The 21,808-nt window shown below is 38.9% G+C and overlaps 1 protein-coding gene across 2 annotated transcripts in view; it reads right to left on the bottom strand.

Moving 5' to 3' along the window:
- The window catches only part of LOC149500654 (ornithine decarboxylase 1), a 36,274-nt gene continuing 14,466 nt past the window's right edge, over nt 1-21,808 (bottom strand). Inside the window, exons 1-9 of one of the 2 annotated variants that reach the window (XM_089735888.1) lie at nt 17,869-18,337; nt 9,797-9,954; nt 8,018-8,378; nt 7,280-7,397; nt 6,113-6,244; nt 5,357-5,480; nt 4,103-4,282; nt 2,267-2,398; nt 1-1,923 (exon numbers count right to left, since the gene is read on the bottom strand). In XM_089735888.1, the coding sequence (XP_089592014.1) occupies nt 1,459-1,923; nt 2,267-2,398; nt 4,103-4,282; nt 5,357-5,480; nt 6,113-6,244; nt 7,280-7,397; nt 8,018-8,201 (1,335 nt within the window). In that variant the 5' untranslated portion in view covers nt 8,202-8,378; nt 9,797-9,954; nt 17,869-18,337 and the 3' untranslated portion in view covers nt 1-1,458. Of the gene's footprint in view, nt 1,924-2,266; nt 2,399-4,102; nt 4,283-5,356; nt 5,481-6,112; nt 6,245-7,279; nt 7,398-8,017; nt 8,379-9,796; nt 9,955-17,868; nt 18,338-21,808 lie in introns of those variants that run through there. The other variant, XM_089735887.1, reaches the window with a different exon arrangement.

The following is a 21,808-nucleotide window of genomic DNA, read 5'->3' as shown; positions in this document are numbered from 1 at the left end:
TAATGAATGATTAATTTATTACCGGAAAAGCATCAAAAGTACTACATTTTTGCGAAACGCATGACTTCTCATAGAATCCACAGAGAAATGCAATAACAAAGTCCCCGACACGGAATGTTGCCGCACTAATTCAAGTACACACAATTACACAGTTTACTATATCAATATGTTAGTTAATGAGCAAAAATTTTTATTATAAGCATTTATAGATATTAAAACATTTTAATTAAATGTAATCAAATAGTAAAATTTTTTTCAACAAAATAATGATTGATAATTAAAAATGATGATATTGACTGCGTACTGCTGCATCAAGAATTATCGCAAACAAATACATTTCGACAACATTAATTACAAATGTATATAAATTTATATATATATATGTTTTTATTAATATAAATTGAGTTCCACGAACAATGTAAACATTCTACAACTATTGTATGCAATAACATCAAGAATACGAAACAAGTGCAAACAGCAGAATGTTAAAAACGACAAATCATACAATATTTAGTTACAAAAGTATTGATGCGATCGCAGTAGTGACTCACTATCAATCTATAAATTAATTTTCGTGAAGTCTCATATGGTATCGAAAAGCAAACTGGTTTCCATATAAGTCACGTAACTCGAAAGATAATTTAAAATGAAATTACAAAGTTGTCCTTAATTTAAGCTCCAAATCGGGGCCGGGCAGTGTTAATTTTTCTTAATAATTTTGTACCATATTCAAAAGGAACAAGTTTAATCAAATACGAATAGAAACTGAGCTAATAAAATTGCCAATACTCTAAATTCAATACACGAACATATAAAGCGATAAATTGCAAAATAAAAAAAATATTTTTTATAAAACAAAGCGCTACACTTTTCGCAGTAAACGTGTGATATATATAGATATTCCATTTGATGGTAATTGATTGTCAATATCGCATTTCTTTAGAACCATACATACTGTTGCAATTATTGTTCCGCAAACCAGGTAAAAAATGCACAAGAAGTCCATTACTAACAACCTTTATGTTTTGTTTATTTTGCTTATTTATTTATGCTTTCAGCTTCATTGCGAGATGTTAGATAAATCATTCATAGACCACATACCAATGTTTAAATGATGGTGATTTCAAGAAATTTAACACAACTCTATATAATATACACGTTTACTACACATGAAAGATCTCAACTTGAGTTTAGATACATTATTATATAAAACAATGAAACAAACAAATTTAATTGAAAATAAAATAAATACACACAAAAATTTACATACACTGTTAAGTTTTATGACATCAACTGTTCATCTTTAGATATGTAATTCATTAATATATATTAAATGGATAATTGATACAATAATAAAAAAAAACTCATAACACTTTGCTTATGAACAACGCGGATAAAAACATAAACATATATAATATAAAAGATCCTCAAGTCGAGATCTGGCTGCACGCGCGCGGATCACTTGAGCGCGCACTCGACGAAGACCGCGCGGTGCGTCGGCGTGAGGTCGCTCGTGAGGTCCGGCGTGAGGTCCGGCGCGGCGCGGCACTCCTCGTCCAGGGGCGGCCAGGCCTCGCGCAGGCCCCCGGTCCACAGCCCGGCGTCCACCACGGCCCTGACCCGCGGCACCGGGAACCCGTTGAAGGGCGACGCGATCGGGATGGTGTACGCTCCCATGTCCCGGAACACGAGCCAGTCCCCGGCGTCCAGTGGCGGCAGCAGCGCGCTCTCCATGACGCAGTCCAGTGCGTCACAGCTCGGGCCCCACACCGAGCATGGCAGCAGCGCGTCCGCCCTATCGTGTAGCGGCTCAGCGGACACGATCTGGTGGTCGTACAGCACGCAGTTGAACGAGCCGTACACGCCGTCGTTGATGAAGTACATGGTGTGAGTGTCGGCGTCCTCGCCCTCCTTGGCCGGTATCTGTTCAATGTAAGGCGAAAATATTTTTTAATACGCTTTTATTAGCTTCAAACGTATGTATGTTAGTAACGGAATCATTGAACATGATTTGAAATTTGGCATATTTATTAAGGAACAATGACAATTCAATATTAAAAAAATATATATTTAAAAAATTGAAATTCAACTAAAAAATAAAAAATAAATAATAGTTTAAAAATATTAACAAAATACGCTTTTATAGAAAATTCAATTAGAAAAAAGAAAATAAATTTTAATTAAAAATAGTGTAAGAAAAAGTTATTTTATTGTAAAAAAGCGTGCGGTGCTTTTCAGGATATTATCAAAAGGCTCCCGTACTGACCTCCCGCTTGGAGTGCACCATGGCTGCGAGCGTGTAGGCGGCGGCCGCGAAGTACCGCCCGGGCTCGGCTACCACGCGCACCGAGCGCTCCGGGAAATGGCTCTCCAGCGCCGCGTTCACAACCTCCGCAATCTTGAACATACAAACTCCTTATTGAGTATCACTGGCAGTTAGGAGTGGGTGATATAAATCGTATATAGATTCAATATCTATATATCGCAGCAATATCGTTGAATCCGATATCGCCCCGCACGGAATCTATATATCGATATCAGCCGATACACGATATTGCTCGATGTGATGCGTATCGGTGTATCGTACCGATTCGTGAATATCAGCAATATTCGTTTGATTCGTATCGAATCGGCCAGAGTGAGTGAGCGCACGATATCCCTATCGTACACTCTTTTGGTATATTTTGTAATTTTAAATTAAGACACAAAACACTAAAAACTAAAAATAATGTAGCCAGTCCTAAGCCTGGTAAAAGCATGAAGGAAAGTTTTTTTGATATTTTTATTTTCACGTTCATCAGAAAACCAACCGTATAACGTTGACTTAATCTATATCTACTACGATATTATATCAGCGTATCGTTTTAAATCTCAAATATCATGAATCGAGAAAATCTACTAGCATCCATCAATACATAGATTCAAAAAATATATAGATTCAATATCCGATATCGATACTCGATATATAGATACCATTCGATACGCGGCACAACCGATATTACCCACTCCTACTGGTAGTACACTGGAGTATTTAGCTGAGTGTTATCAACGCCCTCGGAAATCTTGTGGATCAGTGTGCTTAGTGCGAGTTTTTTAACGTTCTCGATAGCGTAAAAGTTAACTCATATTTGTATGGAATCGGATCGTTTGCCTACGTTTACCGCTAGGGGCGCTGTTCCAACTGCATCATACAAAATTGGCTTAACTTTTACGCTATCGAGAACGTTAAGAAACTCGCACTAAGGCACACAGATAAGATATTAATAGAGAATATAAATTCGTTTGGAGCTTTTGCAATGAATAACATATCTATATATATAAAAATGAAACCCGTTTTCCGTTGTCACGACATAACATGAAAACGGCTTGACCGATTTGGCTAATTTTGGTCTTGAATTATTTGTGGAAGTCCAGAGAAGGTTTAAAAGGTATAAAAATATGAAAATTCTCGGAATTAAATAAAAATAACAATTTTGTTTTCCCTTGACGTATCCCCCGTCGGACGGATTCCTTTTGTTTGTTTTAAGTTTATTCTATATAAAAGTTTAGGTCTTTTATTTATCGATTGAGGCACTACGAAGTCTGCCGGGTCAGCTAGTTAAGTAATAAATCTAAGAAATTTGTTAATTTTTCTCCAGTATTCAAGATATTGTTCAAGTTTCAAATTTTTAGATGTTGGTTTAACTGTTAAAAGGTCGAGAATCGTTCAACCTGTCAAAGTTTAACACTGTTAATTAAACTTTGACACGCTTCTCGACCCACCGGTAGGCCCTTTTTATCACCATTTTCATTCCAAGATTTATGAAATGAGATAATTTGCACGACAGATTAAAATTTGCGATTTATACCATCAAATTTTTTAAATATCTTCTTATAAATTTGAGACCTTAGAACTATCTCAAGGTGGGTGGCGCATTTACGTCGTTGATGTCTATGGGCTTCAGTAACCGCTTAACACCTGGCGGGCTGTAAGATCGGCCACCCATCCATGTAATTAAAAAAAAAAGTCTCACGGGGCCCACGGGTAACTTCCCGGGTGGTTCAATAAGACAAGGCTCACCGTTGCGTTAGAATATGTCAATGACAGAGCCTTGACAGGTACCTCGAGCATGAAGTGGTGCTGCGCCGCGGTCCCGGGGTACCCGCCGCCCAGGTCCAGCAGGCGGGGGCGCAGGCCGAGGTCGCGCGCGGCCGAGAACAGCGAGCGCGCGAGTTGCACGCCGCGCCCGAACACCGCCGCCTCCGCCGCGCCCGACCCCACGTGGAACGACACGCCCGCCACCTGCCGCGCAACAACAGTCGTCGTGGCCTCAAGGATAACACGTCCGCTGCATTCGGATGTAGCGATGCAACAATGTTCGAATCCCGTCGGCTGGGTTCCAATTTTTCTAATGAAATACGTGTACTGGTACTTTACTGGTGGTAGGACTTCTTGTGAGTCCGCGCGGGTAGGTACCAACCACCATACCTATTTCTGCCGTGAAGCAGTAATGCGTTTCGGTTTGAAGGGTAGGACAGTTGTTCCAACTATACTTGAGACCTTAGAACTTATATCTCAAGGTGGGTGGCGCATTTACATCGTAATGTCCGAGCTCCAGTAACCACTTAACATCAGGTGGGCTGTGAGTTCGTCCACTCATCTATGCAATAAAAAAATGACAATGACAATTTTTTCAAACGAGACCAAGTTAATGTCTTAACGTGGCTACTCACATTAACTAACACTAGATGCTCTGTGAACTCATATGCATCATACTCTATTGCATGACACATAGAATATATAATTTTTAATGGATTTTATGACCTGGTAACAAAATCTTTAGGTCAAGTCTTATTTTAATTTTATTGAAAACTTTTTAAATGAAAAATGATATTATTATGAAATGAAATTGATTATTATGTAGCATGGCATGAAATGAAATGAGATGAGATGAGATGATATGGGATGAAATATAATCTCAGTAAAATGGTGGTCATTTACTGAGACTTTTTTAGTGAACTTTTTGGAGAATCCCAAGAAGTGACCTCCAGCGGCTTTGTTTCATTTTCCCACATTTGTGCACTTTGACAGATATTAAACAGTTAATAAACCACCGTTATTACACATTTAAACCTGAAGAAACACTGAATAGACAAAAGAAAACAAATCACACTGCTTCATTCCTCGCGTTCCCGCCAAAAAGTCCAGAATATATACTCTACTTTATTTCACATAGATTATATTATTATTCAGTGTGACATTTGAGTACTTTTTTTTTGGGTTTTATGACCTGGTAACTAAGACCTTTAAGTCATATCTTATTTTTATGAAAAATGATAATATGGAGTGAAATGAAGATGACATTTGAGTGCTCACATCGAGGCCGAGCACGGAGGCGAGCTTCAGCAGCCGCGGAGCTTCCGTGACGGGATCGCAACCGAACTTGATGCCGAGCGGGCACTGGGCCGAGGCCGCGTCGCAGCGGATGCGGATCAACAACCTGCCACAGACAATACACACGCATGACGACGCTTGTAGTTGAAAGTAGTAAGTATTGGTACTTTTTGACGAAGCATGTTGCTGATAAATCTGTTTCTATAATCTGACGAAGCGTTTTGCAGATAATAATATGTACTTTTAGGTTATTAAACTACATTGAATTTTGATTTAATAAAAAAAAACAATAAACTTATTACAGTACATACAGTGGAAGCATAGATGGAATAAAACATCTTAACGAGGGGCGAAAGGGTACTTAATTTGAGCGACATTTATTTAGGTAATTAAAGGTCCATTTTATTTGGTACTAGCTGAGCCGGTCCAGCCGTTCCAGAGATTAGCCGGAACAAACAGACAGACAGACATACAAAAATTGTAAAAAAACGTTATTTCGGTGTATGTACCGTATATATATTCATATGCATGTAGTAAAAACAGACACTCCAATTTTATTTATATGTATAGATAATTATTAGAGGAACAAATTTGCTTTAACATAGCTTACACCGCTAGCGTTAAGCCGAAAAAGGGGTACTTAGGCCACTTTTGCGCTGACGACCTCAAATAGACGTCAGTCGCCAATCCCAGTACGTTGGTGTAAATAAATACTCGAAATAAACAAATTATACTGACTGCGCGTGCGGCATGTACTGCTTGATCTTCATCAGTTCAATCTCCGAGTCGAAGGTCATCACGTCGACCCCGACGGCGGACGCGTAACGGATGTGAGACGCCATTTTAGCCGGATTCGCGAATATTATCCGCCTGAGAAGGGAGTTTTATTAATAATTTGAAAACCCGGATAATCTCTATCAGATGACATGTGGAAAAAATATTTCTTAAAACTTCTTGTACGTCACATGTCGTGCGTTGATGGGACTACAACAAAACCTTTCCTCCCATAATAAACGAACAAACAAACAGACACTGAAACATTCATTTAAACATATTAAATAATATATTTATGTTTTTCCTTATTAATGTTGTCTTTGTTCGCCTCCAGTTGATTGGTTAAGTTGAAACCCTTTTTAGTTGCTTCAGAAAGATTTATCATAGTACTATCAGTGTACGACAGGCGGCGCGCGAATGTTATTGAACAAATTTATCGACTTTGGCATTTCGTCTAATTAAAAATAATTGTAAATCATCTTTTATAGTATGAGGTAGCGCCATCTGTGAATTGATACTTTAACTTCACGTATAATGTGTTCTATCTCATTCTCGCGCCGGCTGAATCCTATACATTTATATGTTTGTGTCTCTATGGACTTATTTTTTCGTTTCGTTTCATTTCGTTTCATCGAATTCGAAATCATAACGATTCTAAAGAAGTTTCACTTCAAAAAAAAACTAGCACAAAGAAAATAGGTCCCCTACTTGTAATCTGAGAAGCAGCGGCGTAATACTGGCTTCAGTGTGCTTAGTGTGAGTTTTTCAACTTCTCGATCGCGTAATAGTTACTGGTGGTAGGACCTCTAGTGAGTCCGCGCGGGTAGGTACCACCGCCCCGCATATTTCTGCCGTGAAGCAGTAATGCGTTTCGGTTTGAAGGGTGGGGCAGCCGTTGCAACTATACTTGAGACCTTAGAACTTAAATCTTAAGTTGGGTGGCGCGTTTACGACGTAGATGTCCATGGGCTCCAGTAACCACTTAGCACCAGGTGGGCTGTGAGCTCGTACACCCATCTAAGCAATAAAAATAAGTTAACTCAGATTTGTGTGGGGGTTGGAACAGCGCCCCTAGCGGAAAAAACGGAGGTCACTACTTCAAGAGGTCACAGCTTACTGCTACCAACTTACTCGGGTGGTACTCCTAGAGATGTGACCAGTTCGATCTCGGCTTTAGAAGCGCAATCGAAGCCAGTGCCCAGAGCCGCCAGGGTGGTCAACAGCAACTTGTCATCATTGCACTTCACAGCTATAAAGATATAATTTTTTTTTTTAAACTAACTAATTTATTGGCCAGAATAGACACTATTTTTATTAAAACGCTTTTATTAGCTTCAGATCTATGTATGTATGTAACGGAATCTTTGAACATGATTTTGACCCCCTTCAAAACGTCGGATTAACTCGTAATTTGGCATACTTATTAAGGACCGATGACAATTCAATATTTAAAAAAAAAATTATTAAAAAGAATTGAAATTGAACTAAAAAATGAAAAATAAATAATAGTTTAAAAAAAAAAACAAAAAAATACGCTTTTATAGAAAATCCAACTAAAAAAATGTTATTGTAAAAAAGCGTATTTTTTTTAGTTTTGTTAAACTATTATTTATTTATTGAAATATTTATGTTAGCTCTGCCTTTTTTTTTAAAAATGATAGAATTATTTTTTTTCCTATCTAAGTTGGTAGCCTTGAGAGGCTATGCCAGCGTAACCGAGCGAGTAGTTGAGCTCTCGGGGTTCTAACCTATCATAGAACGAATATAAGTCTTGAAATCAGTGGTTAAGGTCGAATTTAGATCATTGAGCAAACACTGCTCCTAAACCCTACGTTTATAAAGAGTAGAGGATTCAAATGTAACATTTACCGTAAAACGGCTCAACCCTGGGCAGGAGCTCCTTCCACTGCTGGTAACGGGCGACAACCTCGCCGAGGTCCATCACGTAGAAGGGGTCCTCCTGCACCCCGCTCTCCACGATCTCCCGGATCACGCTGACCGGGGACCACGATCCCTCCATCACTCTGATGCGTTGTTCCTCCACAACCTTCATGGTGTTATCCAACTTTACGTGGACTTGTTTCCTTAGTTTATCCCGGGCTCGGCGGGGGCCGGCGCCTCGGTCGACTGTGCCGTTTCCTTGTAACGTTTCAGCTGTCCGGGTTAGCGGTGTCAAGTGTCGTCGGAGCCTGGTCTTGGGGGCCCACTAGCGCTAGTCCACAAGTGTCAGCTGTCAATCGAAACGCAACATTATTATTGGCCATTCATCTGACTTAAGGCCTTTTTGAATTATAGTGCGCGCGGAACTAGTTGGTCGCGCCTTAGGTGGGGACAGGGGTGAGGGGGCGGGTTGCGTACTGCTCGTAACGCACATGAGATTAGACAGTGATGACTAAATAAAAAAAAAATCAATTGAACTTTTACAAGTTTATATTGTACCTATTTAAAAAAAAAAATAAGTATATGAAATTATTTAATTAATAAAATTGAGGGTAGTATGAAATTACTCTGAAATATCCTCTGAATCACTTGATTCTGAACTCTCTGAACTTGATTCAGAATTATCTTGTAAGTTTATAATGATTTGGTCCTAAATTTAATAGAGAATTGGCGTTTTTAATAGACTTCAAACAAAAGTCAACATGAATCATTTAAAAAATTAGGAGGTAGTTAAAATTTATGCACGTTATCACCTCAATGGAAATTGGCAATACGATACTTGCAATATAATGTAGCAAGCATGAAGCACATATACAAAATCAGGGCATACTGAAAAATATTGTTTAATGTTTTGGCTAGGATTCTTCTCAAGGAGTGCTCTGAGGAATTGTTTGAGATGATTCCCTCATCTCCTTTGTATCATCGCACCTCCCGCCATCGGAGCAGAGTTCATCCATATTATCTGGAACGGCTGCGTTCATCGACAGTGCGTTTCCAGAGGTCTTTTTTGCCACGTACCATCCGGCTATGGAATGAGCTCCCGTCCACGGTGTTTCCCGAGCGCTATGACATGTCCTTCTTCAAACGAAGCTTGTGGAGAATATTAAGCGGTAGGCAGCGGCTTGGCTCTGCCCCTGGCATTGCTGAAGTCCACGGGCGACGGTAAGCACTCACCATCAGGTGGGCCGTATGCTCGTCTGCCTACAAGGGCTTATTCTTCTTTTTCTCCACCTTATCCCACTAGGTGGGTTCGGCTCAGCTAATTTTTCTCTTCCATTCTCTTCTATCAGCCGTCATCTCAACACTCACTCCTCTCTCTCTCATATCGTCAATCACACACTCCATCCATGTCTACTTTGATCGACCTCTTCCCCCTCTAGCTTCCACTACCATTTCCATACATCTCCTAGTTACATGCATCTTCTTTCCACGCATCACATGTCCATACCATGCTAACCGTCCGCTCTTTAATTTGTTGATTACCGGGGTTACTTTTACACTTTCTCTGATATACTCCGATGCTTTTCTTTCTTCCTTTGGCCCGACCACCTCTTCAATAAATCAAATCGCTACACTAGATAATACCTCTTTAGCTAACGTAAATTTTAAAGATTCGACTGGTCAAAGTCTGCCTGCAAGGGCAATAAAAAAAAAACATGTTGCAGCACATTTGGTTGTTATTATATTAGGTTCTCATGTTGCACTAACGTGAATGTGGTGAGGTGGCGTCAGCGGGCCCTGGCACGGCGCAGCCAGGGCGGGTCTACGTTGAGGGCTCGTCGCCAGCAGCGCGGCGAGGGCCGCGGGCGGGCTGTGCGTCCGTTCCGCCCGGCACTGCCACACGCGCCGGACTCACCCGGTGCTCCCTGATGTGGACAAAACAAAACGAAAACATTAAAACGAATCATGTCGATTTTAGTGTTTTTTTTTTATTGGTATCTAGCGATGCCACGGTATTCGAATCCCGCAGGCGATATCATTTTTTTTCTGATAAAATACGTTCTTAACAATGAATGTTCACGATTGACTTTCAATGTGAGGGAATAACATCGTGTAAATGTAAATAAAAAAACAAACTCGCAAACTTATAATTTGCGTAATTAGTGATGGTAAGAAGTCTTGTGAGTCCGCACGGGTAGGTACCACCACCCTACCTATTTCTGCCGGGAAGCAGTAATGCGTTTCGGTTTGAAGGGTGGGGCAGCCGTTGTAACTATACTGAAAACCTTGGAACTCATATTTCAAGGTGGGTGGCGGCATTTGCGTTTAGATGTCTATGGGCTCCAGTAACTACTTAACACCAGGTGGGCTGTGAGCTCGTTCACCCATCATTGCAATAAAAAAATTAAAAAAATGTCAAATTTTGCCATTCCAAGTTTCTTTTTCTTTCTTATACGATGTTGGCTTATTAACAGTTTAGTTTTTGTGAAATCGAACTAGCATGAGGAAAGGGAACACCACGAATTCTATAAAATTGCTTGCAATCCAGTCTATTTAAAAAAAAAAAGTTCTTACAAAAAGTCTAATCATTAATAAATTCCTTTATACGTATTACAACCCATTCAAATTTTTTTTCGTTGCGTAGCTGAAGTGATTTTCCAATTTTTTAAATGTTCTTTTTTTTTTTTTTTGAATCTCAAAAACAAAAGTTAATATAGTGATACATAAAATAAAATGTTGAACGAACATTATTTTCAACAAAAACTTAAATATTAAATGACTTATAAATACTTTGTTTCTACATTAACTATGTTTCTTATTATCGTTAAGAGAACTCACTGCGCATTAATTAGCTAATCATTTGTTAGATTACTGATAACATTATCTACAGTCCAAAGATTAAATCAAACAATTACGAAGCGATTGTTATTTTAACATAATTATTATATTAACCTTATGTGATTACTCTTCATGACTTAACCCTTTTAGTGCTGAGCTTATTTCACATATTTTGCAGAAATCGCTAAGGGATTTTTGAACAAAAGTACCGTTGAAATTTTTTTATTTCGATACAAAATCAATGCTAAATTATTATTTTTCCCCTACCTATGTTGATAGTCTTGAGAGGCTATTTCAGCTTCACCCTAACGTGTGAGTTCACGGGGCTCATACCGGAAGTGTTGCTAATACTCGCTCTAGCAAGAGCAGTGCTTCGCAGAATTTACAACCGGATCGGAAACACGGCCCACTGAGAAGGTCCGGCGAGAAACTCAGTAGGCTGTATCTATGGGTTAATTCGCCCGTCGAGCCCTTCGTCGCAAGCGACGGATTCGGCGAGGACGGTGACCGGTGCTTGTGGTACCTAAAAGCACCGTTAATGGATCGGGAGGATCCGTAATGCTTTTTTTGGGTGACATAGTTTTTTTATATTTATTATATTATTATATAATTTTAAATGGTTACTTATAAATGTTATTAATTTATTAAAACGTTATACAAGCACGCGCTAAGAGACATCCGTACAGCTCGATACCCAATACCTATAACCAAACTGCGGAAATAGTCGATTTTGCGACGCTTCGCATTTTACACGCATTAACCGAAAGTCGATCTATCGACGGTTCGCGCTTACAGGGATAAAGAAAAAGACCCGGTGCGCTGGTATCGAAATATGCGGATCTGCCATGGTTTAAAATACCATAGGCAGAGGCATTACCGATTTCATACGTACTTATTACGTATACACGAAGTCAATCACGATCAAATAATAATATTAGGTAATAAAAATCTAGGTCCGAGATACTAACGTTCTATCTATTCCTGCTACAAAAAAAATCATGTCATTCATGTTTTTAATGGTAGGGCAAGTAAGCGTTGCGATATTCGCTTCGTCGATGCCCATTGGTTTCGATACCACATAAAACCATATCTGAGATATAGTGTAACAAAAAATAATGTATGTGTGTGTAATACGATTATTCAATCGCTATTTAGTTATTTAGTTTTAGTCGAATTTAATGATTTAAACCACAACATTATATCAAACAATTTTAACACTCATCCGTTTTTGACTTCAAACAACACTAGCAGCCGACTGCCTACGTCATATGAGTCGACTATTATCAAAGCCGGCAATGTGACTTTTGGACAATTATTGGTAAATCAGAAAAACGAATTATTGAATTTGTATTCCATTGGCAGTCACAAAACTCTTCTGAACGACATCTTAGATAAATAACAGGTTAAGTATTAACCTTTATTTAATGCAGGTTTTGAACCGTATTCTTTGAAGACGATTATATTCAAATCAATCTGTATTGACATATCAATAACATTTTTTTGGTCCAAATGCACAGATTGTCACCTTTGATAATAGACGACTCATATTATGTGGATAATCGTTAGCGTGTAAATACAATACTTATTCGTATATTCTTTTATTAAATATAAAATAAAAGAATTCCAGTCAACTCTCAAGGTGTTTTCGTTTCGACAGGCTTCATTGAGTCTGTTTATTTATCTGAATGTTTATTTGTATAGACAATAGAATACGAGAACGTTCAGTGGACAGTTTTGACGTGGCATTATTATATTAATGTAGCATTAAAACTGTAAATGTACCGAGACGTGATCCAGCTATTCAACACGGGTGCTATTATTCCGTTCAAACTTAGACGAGCATACAGCTTACCGATGATCTATCCGATGATTTGCAAGTGAATTTAAATTGTCCCTTCGTAATAAGGTGACACCCTACAAACTAGCATACGTCCGCTCTTGACCTATGCAACTGTAGTGTTCGCTCACGCGGCCCGCACTACTTTGAAACCTCTTCAACTCATTAAATTCCGTTTTTGCAGGATAGCCGTTGGAGCACCGTGGTACGTCAGAAACATCGACCTCCACGACGACCTGAACGTAGAGTCCATCAGTAAGTATCTAGAGTCGGTATCAGTGCGCCACTTCGATAAAGCGGCACGACACGAGAACCGTCTCATCGTGGCCGCCGGTAACTACATTCCCGATCCTGTAGACCAAATGGAAAGCAGTCGACGTCGCCCAAAACACGTCATTTCGGATCCTCCCGATCCACTAACGGTGCTTTTAGGTACCTCAAGCGCCGGTCACTTCTCGTCGAGCCCGTCGCTTGCGACGAAGGACTCTACGAGTAAATTAACCCACAGACACAGCCCACTGAGTTTCTCGCCGGATCTTCTCAGTGGGTCGCGTTTCCGACCCGATGGTAGATTCTGCGAAGCACTGCTCTTGCTAGGGCCAGTGTTAACAACACCTCCTGGTTTGAGCCCCGAGAGCTCACCTACATGCTAGGGTAACGCTGACAGCTCTCAAGGCTATCAGTGAGTGGCCGCCATCCCTTATCTACGTCAGAAATGCCGGGGGTTTGGTAAATCCGCCTTCATTCACGTTTCAAGAAGGCCACGTCACAATGCTCTTCCTATATTGTTGACGCGATTTTAAGCCCTAATAAGTACACATCAACATTTTCGTGACAGCGATAGATGTCTCTGGTTACATTATTATCAGGTCGGCCTTGATCTCGGCCAATATTTAGATAAAGACACACGATAATAATATTTCGAGGCACCCGGATACAGAGGCCATTATCGTGGATGTCTTATTGTATTATTTTTATTCCCATGTCGAAACCCGAGATTACGCGGCAAAGATAAGTCTTGACCCCGGGTTGTAACTCTCATAACTATTGAATAGTATTTAAATGATATATTATAATAAATATATCGAGTGTGGAACTTTAGTTTGTTTAAGCGACATTTTTTTAACATTACAAGAGAACCATTGAAAGTGAAAATTTGAAAATAATACACAACACGGTTATTCCTTGTCGGCTTGCTAATGCCGCTCTAAACGACTAGGTAGAGTACGCGTCACTTAAAAAGAACGCTGGCGGTCAAGCTGCGCAGTAGGCTATTTATCGATGTATTTGGTGGTATGAGATGCGGCGCGGGGCGGGCGGGTCACCTGCCGCATGCTTGCCGGTGTGCTATTGGTTCGTCAGTCGACCTTTGCTTTCCGCGCTAGGTTCACGTTACGTTCGTTCTCAAAATACTATCGGGCACATAAGTTTTAATTACAAAATGGTTTTACATAGAAAAGTGAGAAAAATGATTTATGACGTATATTGTTTTATGAAGAAAGAGGCTGATAATAATGCAGTTGATAATTTGAAATAATTCATGAAACGGACCACAGTGGCAACAAAATCATCCGAGGCTAATTTAATTTTTAGGGTTCCGTACCTCAATAGGAAAAAACGGAACCCTTTGATCACTTTGTTTTCCGTCCGTCCGTCCGTCTGTCTATCTGTTCGTATTCAGATTAAACATTAAACGCAGAAATCAACATGTTTTTAATTTTATTTCATAAAAATCTATCTAATATATTATTTTTAATGTACATACCTACCATGTACGATCTTCCCACCGTACAATTTTATTATAGTTAAGGATTGCCGACCACCAACAGTACCAGAACGTCATGCTTACTCGCGATGCGATCCGCTTTTTGCCGCGTGACAACAAATAATGTAATATGAAATTTAATTACAGTCAAGAGAGTGCATCACTAACTATCGTACAATTCACATCAAGAGAAATTATCATTTTTATAACTTTAACTAGACTTTAACTTTCATAAACTAATTTAACTTCAAACTTATGATATCTTTCTACGCTCTCCTGTAACATGTAACTACATACAGCTACAAGAGTACAGAACTATTTTTTATGATTGAAAGTTTACTAGTGGCCCGGAGGCCTTTCCAGTTTCACCAGGACAGGTGGGCGAGCAAAGGCTCAGCCAAGAGGGGTGGGATTTGCTAACAACTGCCCGAGCGCCTCCGAAGGAGACCTAACAACTCATGAGCAATTGTTTCGCGAATGAATCTACTACCGGATCGGAATCGCGACCCGCTGAGAAGATCCGGCGAGAAACTCAGCGGGCTGATGCATGGGTTAGGTTGCACGTCGACCTCTTTGTCGAGTTCGACGAGTACGGTTACCGGGGTCCCTAAGCCTGCCCCTAGTATTAGAGCTGAAGGCATCTAATGCAAAGGTTATTGGATCTGATGGATCCGTAAGGACGTGTCTAGGGCGTCGACGGTGACTGGCTCCTGCATGATCAGGATTCGGGGAGTAGTCAGCGGCGGCAACGATAAGGCGATTATCATGACGCATAGCCTTATCGAAGTATCGTTCCGACGCTGACTTCATGTATTTCCGAATTGATTCGAGGCCCAGGTCATCGTGTAGGTCAACGTTCCTCACGAACCACGGAGCCCCGACAGCTACCTGCAAAAGCGGGATTGTAGGGATTGGAGGGTGTCTATGTGTGTGCGGGCCGCGTGAGCGAACACCACACTCGCGTAAGTCATGACGGGAAAGTACAGAACTACTAAACTGTACATACCTATAACCAATATACGAAGCCGCGAGCGAAAGATTACTTCAAAAATAAAACAAAAGTACTTAGTGTTTTCGTGCGCGAGTGTATCCATGCGCAAACACACCCCCTCCACTTTCTTCCAGCGTTCTTTTTACGTGACGCGCGCTCTAGGTCATGTTTGTGGGGGTTTGTGTTTGTGTTGCGGGGTGGTGGTACCTACCCCTGCCGACTCACAAGAGATCTTACCACCAGTACTTGCCCGATAATATCTATAGATCCCGTTATACATATATATCTATGACAATGAACTTTATGAGCAACCATATTGTTCATAGTAGTATATCACGTGCTACGAAAACCGAACATGTCATTAAATCGGGCAACACAAGGAAATTGAGTTTCATGTATTCAAGAACCTTAACCTTTTATCCGGTATTATTATAAGGGCAAGGAGAGGAAATTGGTCACAAAAACTTTTACTTCACCCTTATCACTTAAGTCAAAAAACATTAATAGCATATATTGTATTATTGCGAACGATAACACTTAACATAATGTACCATTAATTAGTATTATTATTAGTCTTAACTGTGTAGTTTTATTATTTTGATTAGTACCTACTTCAAGATAACAATGCGATATAATATTAAGGCAGCACAATTAATTGCAGACTATATCTTAGTAAGTGTATCGCATATTACAAACTGTCAAATAGTTCACAAGTATCTGTCAAAATTTACAAGAAGTTCGTGATTCGAATTATTAATCAATTGGAGGGAAACGGTTACGTCATTGGCGGGCGCCATGTTGACTCAGTGGTCGCGTACGACGGAAAGGGTGGGCAAGGTCATTGCCACAATTTATTCCACTCTACGTTGATAACGTATTTCGTGGAATGCAAGTTTTTAGAAAGTCGCGATAGACTAGACGTTAATATAAAGGCATGGATAATTAATCATTTTTTACTGTATACAAACTTCGTACTACATAACAGTTTGCCACACCATTTAATCATTAGGCTGCTGCGTGCGCAGGCTTGCGACCTAACCCTACCGAACCCTATATTCAATGTACCTAACCTTATGTGCGCGATCGAACCAGTGATTCTCAAAGTGGTCGACATCAAACTGTCCTGTTGACGGAATTAGAAAAATGTCGATGAAAAATGTTTTGAAGTCGTCGTGGCCTAACTGATAAGACGTCCGGCGCATTCGTGTTGAGCGATGCACCGGTGTTCGATCTCAGGCGGGTACCAATTTTTCTAATGAAATACGTACTCGACAAATGTTCACGATTGACTTCCACGGTGAAGGAATAACATCGTGTAATAAAAATGAAACCCGCAAAATTATAATTTGCGTAATTACTGGTGGTAGGACCTCTTGTGAGTCCGCGCAGGTGGGTACCACCGCCCTGCCTATTTCTACCGTGAAGCAGTAATGCGTTTCGGTTTGAAGGGTGGGGCAGCCGTTGTAACTATACTTGAGACCTTAGAACTTATATCTCAAGGTGGGTGGCGCATTTACGTTGTGGATGTCTATGGGCTCCAGTGACCACTTAACACCAGGTGGGCTGTGAGCTCATCCACCCATCAAAGAAAAAAAAGAAAAAAAAACACGATTATTACTTACAAGGTCTCTTTCCTTATAGTTAGTTACCTTAATTTAAAGAAAGAAGCAAGTAATACCGGAGAATTGTACAAAGCGGTCAAAATTTTTTGGGAAGCCTACGAATTACTGCAGCTAACATAGATATTTTTGGTTATTACTAAGTTAGAATCATATATTCCCGTAAACAATGTTAAAATCCTAAATCCAAAAATATATGACGAGGTGGTCTTAATTGATTCAATAAGTCTATTCGTAAATTTAAACTTGTTGCTTCTTGATAAAAAAAAACTCATCGACGTGAGAAATAGATAATGTCAATTCTTGCATTTTGAAGAAACTTATTAGAGAAAGTAAAGGTTGCAATAATATTAAAGAATTTTCATTTATTGTCTTTTTCAGATTAAAAAAAACTATAGTACCTACATTTTTATGTAAATTAGGTCGATAGTCGATAAAAATGTATTCCCTGCACATATAGTACCTACTTATAAAATTAATAAACTCATAAAATAACCCAAAATTTATTCGGGAACTTTCAAGCTGTTTCAAATTTTCCCTGTTATAAAAAATCGTATTCTAAGTCGGTTGTCTGGTTTAAAAGAAATAAATGCAGAAAGAAAGGTTAACAGCAATTTCTCCTTCATTCTATTTAGTGATAAATATTCTTAGTTTTGGAGAAGGAAGCAAGAAAGGCGTGAAAAAAAAATGTCACTCAAAGTTCTTTGACAGGAAAGAGTTATGTTAAGAACATTAGAGTAGATTTTGAAGGAAAATTAGAGCAGTACATAATCGGAATCAGAAACTCACCTTTAATGGAGTAATTCTTAAAGCTTTAATTATCTCTTAAGCAACAACCCTACAGGCTGTTGCTAAATGCTGTAAATAGTATTGTTCACGCAATATATCAACAGGACGTTCGTCCGTATAATCGCATAGATTCCACTAGATGCAATCACCGCGCTTAGCGTCACTCGCTGACTGATGTCGAGATGAAAAGTCCCAGTTTATATATGTTCAAATGGAGCGTTATCATCTAGTGCTAGTGACAGGGACGTTGTGTTGTAACGTTATTAAATAGCACGTTATAAAAACACAATGAGAAGTGCTATTTTGTGGAAATTAACTAATATACGTTTTTTTAATTACCATATTTCAATGAAATCTCAAATGGAGAATAAAAGGCGGGTAATAACTTAAAAATCAATCAAAATCGCGCTTCCACCAATCACGTTAAATATAGCGTTTTAAAACGCGTGCTAAATAAAGCTGAAAGTCCGTAGCACGCTATCGCATTATATTTAACTGGAACACCACTATTGCTTATCACGTACCGCGGGATGTCCGTATTATCGCATGTAGTACTACAACTGATGTAATAATAATATAGGCAGGCCGTGACGTCACGTAGAGTAGCACGAGCTCGGATTGTGAACGCCACACACATCCAAACTAATACATACATACATACACACCCGGCACATTAAACTTATATTTTGTCACGATTTATTTGAATATGCAATTTCGAAAAGGGCACATGTCGCATATTTTGTCAAATACGTTTTTTCATATACACGTAGTTTTGAGGCTTATCTACGCCCATTTTATAATAATTCCAGTAATTTTCAATTGCTAATTAACACTAAAATACATCTCAAAAGTTAATATTTTAAATTTTACGCCGCTTTAGAAAATAATCGGATTTTTTTCATTTCCTGAACATTTTACATTTTCAGGGATGCGCCATTTTCGGAATTTCATATTCATTTATTTACACTCATCATCATCCTTTCCTATTACCCTCTGCTGGGGTGTAGGGCTCGAATCAAATTTTTCCATTTAAATCGGTCTGTTCTTGCTCCTCCCACGTCATGCCCAAGACCCCTAGCTCCTGCTCCACCGAGCGACGCCAATTTATTTACACTGTTTTACCTTTTTCACAGGACGGTTTGCACCGATCGCAGCCGGAGATTGACTGTTATTTATTTTAAGGATAATGTTAAATAAACCATTGGGCAAAGGAGAAACCCCATTTTGGGCCTAAGCGTTACACGAATGGGATATGTACCAAAAAATTCGTCTATTTTGCTTGATTAACCTATTGAAATCTTAGCTTCATTGACAATGGCCAAGTGTAGAAAATAAGTTGAATTCAATTTTTTGTTTTAAACAATCTTTGTAAACATCTACAATACTTATTTCAATATACGTAACTAGCTCCACAAACGCGCGGATTAGAATTAGAGCATCCATAAAATAGGATCGATTTAGTGGAAATCGAGTGTAAAAAATAATTAATACTCTTTTGCTTTAGGATAAATGACTGTTTTTATAGGTATTTTAATCAATGTAAATAGAGTATGGCCATCGAATCGTGACACAACTACTTACAATGGCGGCAATTGAAAATATCTACAACTGACAACATCAAATATAGCATGAAAGGGTAGTTTTGCATTTTTATATTAATGTGACTATGCCATAGAAAAACACAAATGTATCAATCGTGTTATGTTATCTTAATGTTGCCAACTGAAGATATTTTGGATTGCCGCTATTTAGTTGTGCCATGATTCGCTGGCCAGACTATAAACTTAATCTCATTGAATAACGTAACGTAAAGCACCAAAATCTACTAACAAAATCATTAAAAGAAATAAATAACTGTGCCATTTAGTTATGACACGAAATCATGTCGGCAACTGCGGCAATTCAAAATATTTTCAACTGGCAATCTTAAATATAACATGAAAAGGTCGATTTGGTACTTTGAGTTTTTCTATGGTGTAGTTATATTAATAATTTTACTGGTGGTAGGATCTCTTGTGAGTCCGCGCCTCCCACCCGCCTATTTTTGCCGTAAAGCAGTAATGCGTTTCAGTTTGAAGGGCGGGGCAGCCGTTGTAACTATACTGAGACCTTAGAACTTATATCTCAAGGTGGGTGGCGCATTTACGTCGTAGATGTCTATGAGCTCCAGTAACCACTTAACATCAGGTGGGCTGTGAGCTCGTCGAAGGGTATCTAAGCAATAAAAATTAAAATAAAAAGGCATGAAATAAAATGAAATGAAATGTGATGAGATAATATGGGAGCACGTACTGATTTATATTTTATATAAAAAAGTTATCATATAAATATAGTTTTTCATATAAAAAAGTTTTCATTAAAATTAAAATAAGACTGACCTAAAGGTCTTAGTTACCAGGTCATAAAATTCCTTAAAAAAATCATTTCGTGCGCAGCGCGTTTCGCATTACGTTGTTTTTAATTTTTGGCTTTCGTTCGTTTTCGTAAACAACCTAACACGCGATTTCTCGTAACAGGTTCCATTTTTATTTTAAAGCACCCTGTTGCTGCAACAGGTTTCGTAAAAAAATACTTATCTTTAGTAGGAAATAGCCTCAAAAATATCGTTTTTATTAAAATATCTCGAACAATAAACATAACCTAAAATGTAAACATTGTCTGATTTTACCAATTTGGCCATTGCTGGGAGACCTGAAAATTGGGCTCATGAAACCTTCTTAGGTATTGTAACTTATGCCCAAATTCTAGCACTGTAACGCCAGGCCCAAGTTTGTATGGATTTCGGGTTTGTCCTTTAAGGTAAAACTCGCGTTAATTTTCAACTGTACACAAGGATGTGCTAGGGATTTCATAACGATGTAAAACGACATTGTTTTATTTTTCTGAGAACAGTGTGCTTACTGCGAGTTTTTTAAAGTTCTCGATAGCGTAAAAGTTACCTGAGATTTGTATTCAGCTGAAACAGCGCCCCTAGCGGCAAACGTAGGCAACCGTTCCAACTCCATACAAATTTGAGTTAACTTTTACGCTATCGAGAACGTTAAAAAACTCGCACTAAGCACACTGATATAAATGAAACAACCAAAGAACCATTGGAGGCGACATTCAAATTGATTTAGTCACTGTGCTGCTATGGATCCAGGGAATAATGCAAGTTCTTCTAGTCGTCTTGGCCTAACGGACAAGACGTCCGGTGCATTAGTGTTCGAATCCCGCAGGCGGGTACCAATTTTCAAATGAATACGTACTCAACAAATGTTCACGATTGACTTCCACGGTGAAGGAATAACATCGTCTAATAAAAATGAAACCCGCAAAATGATAATTTGCGTAATTACTGGTGGTAGGACCTCTTGCCTATTTCTGCCGTGAAGCAGTAATGCGTTTCGGTTTGAAGGGTGGGGTAGCCGTCGTTACTATACTTGAGACCTTAGAACTTGTATCTCAAGGTAGGTGGGTGGCGCATTTACGTTGTGAATGTTTATGGGCTCCAGTAACCACTTAACACCAGGTGGGTTGTGAGCTCGTCCACCCATCAAAGCAATAAAAAAAGAAAAACGTCAGCGGCAAATACTCACAAAATGCGAGAGAGTATTTCTTTATTGTACATAAAAAACAATGGGTAACATTAGATACAAAAAAAAAACAATTAGCGGTCTTATCGCTAAGAGCGATCTCTTCCAGACAATCATCAGATGGAAAAGAATCAACGAATTTTTACGCTATGTACCAATCAAAAAGAAAAAATATATATATACACATACACACACATACATACATATACATACAAAATTCCTTACATATATACATTTATGAATATACATACAAATATACAATGCTTTTTTAACATGCTTGTTTAACAACAAAGTAAACTTGACTGAATTTTACACAGTTTAAAGATTTCATTGTTCTTTTGGTTTTGTTAACATGACCGATTCTA

Source organism: Bombyx mandarina, chromosome 20 (assembly GCF_030267445.1).
Source record: "Bombyx mandarina strain Sakado chromosome 20, ASM3026744v2".
Taxonomy (NCBI): domain Eukaryota; kingdom Metazoa; phylum Arthropoda; class Insecta; order Lepidoptera; family Bombycidae; genus Bombyx; species Bombyx mandarina.
The sequence above is the reverse complement of the archived record's forward strand: the minus strand, read 5'-3'. Positions and strand labels throughout refer to the sequence as shown.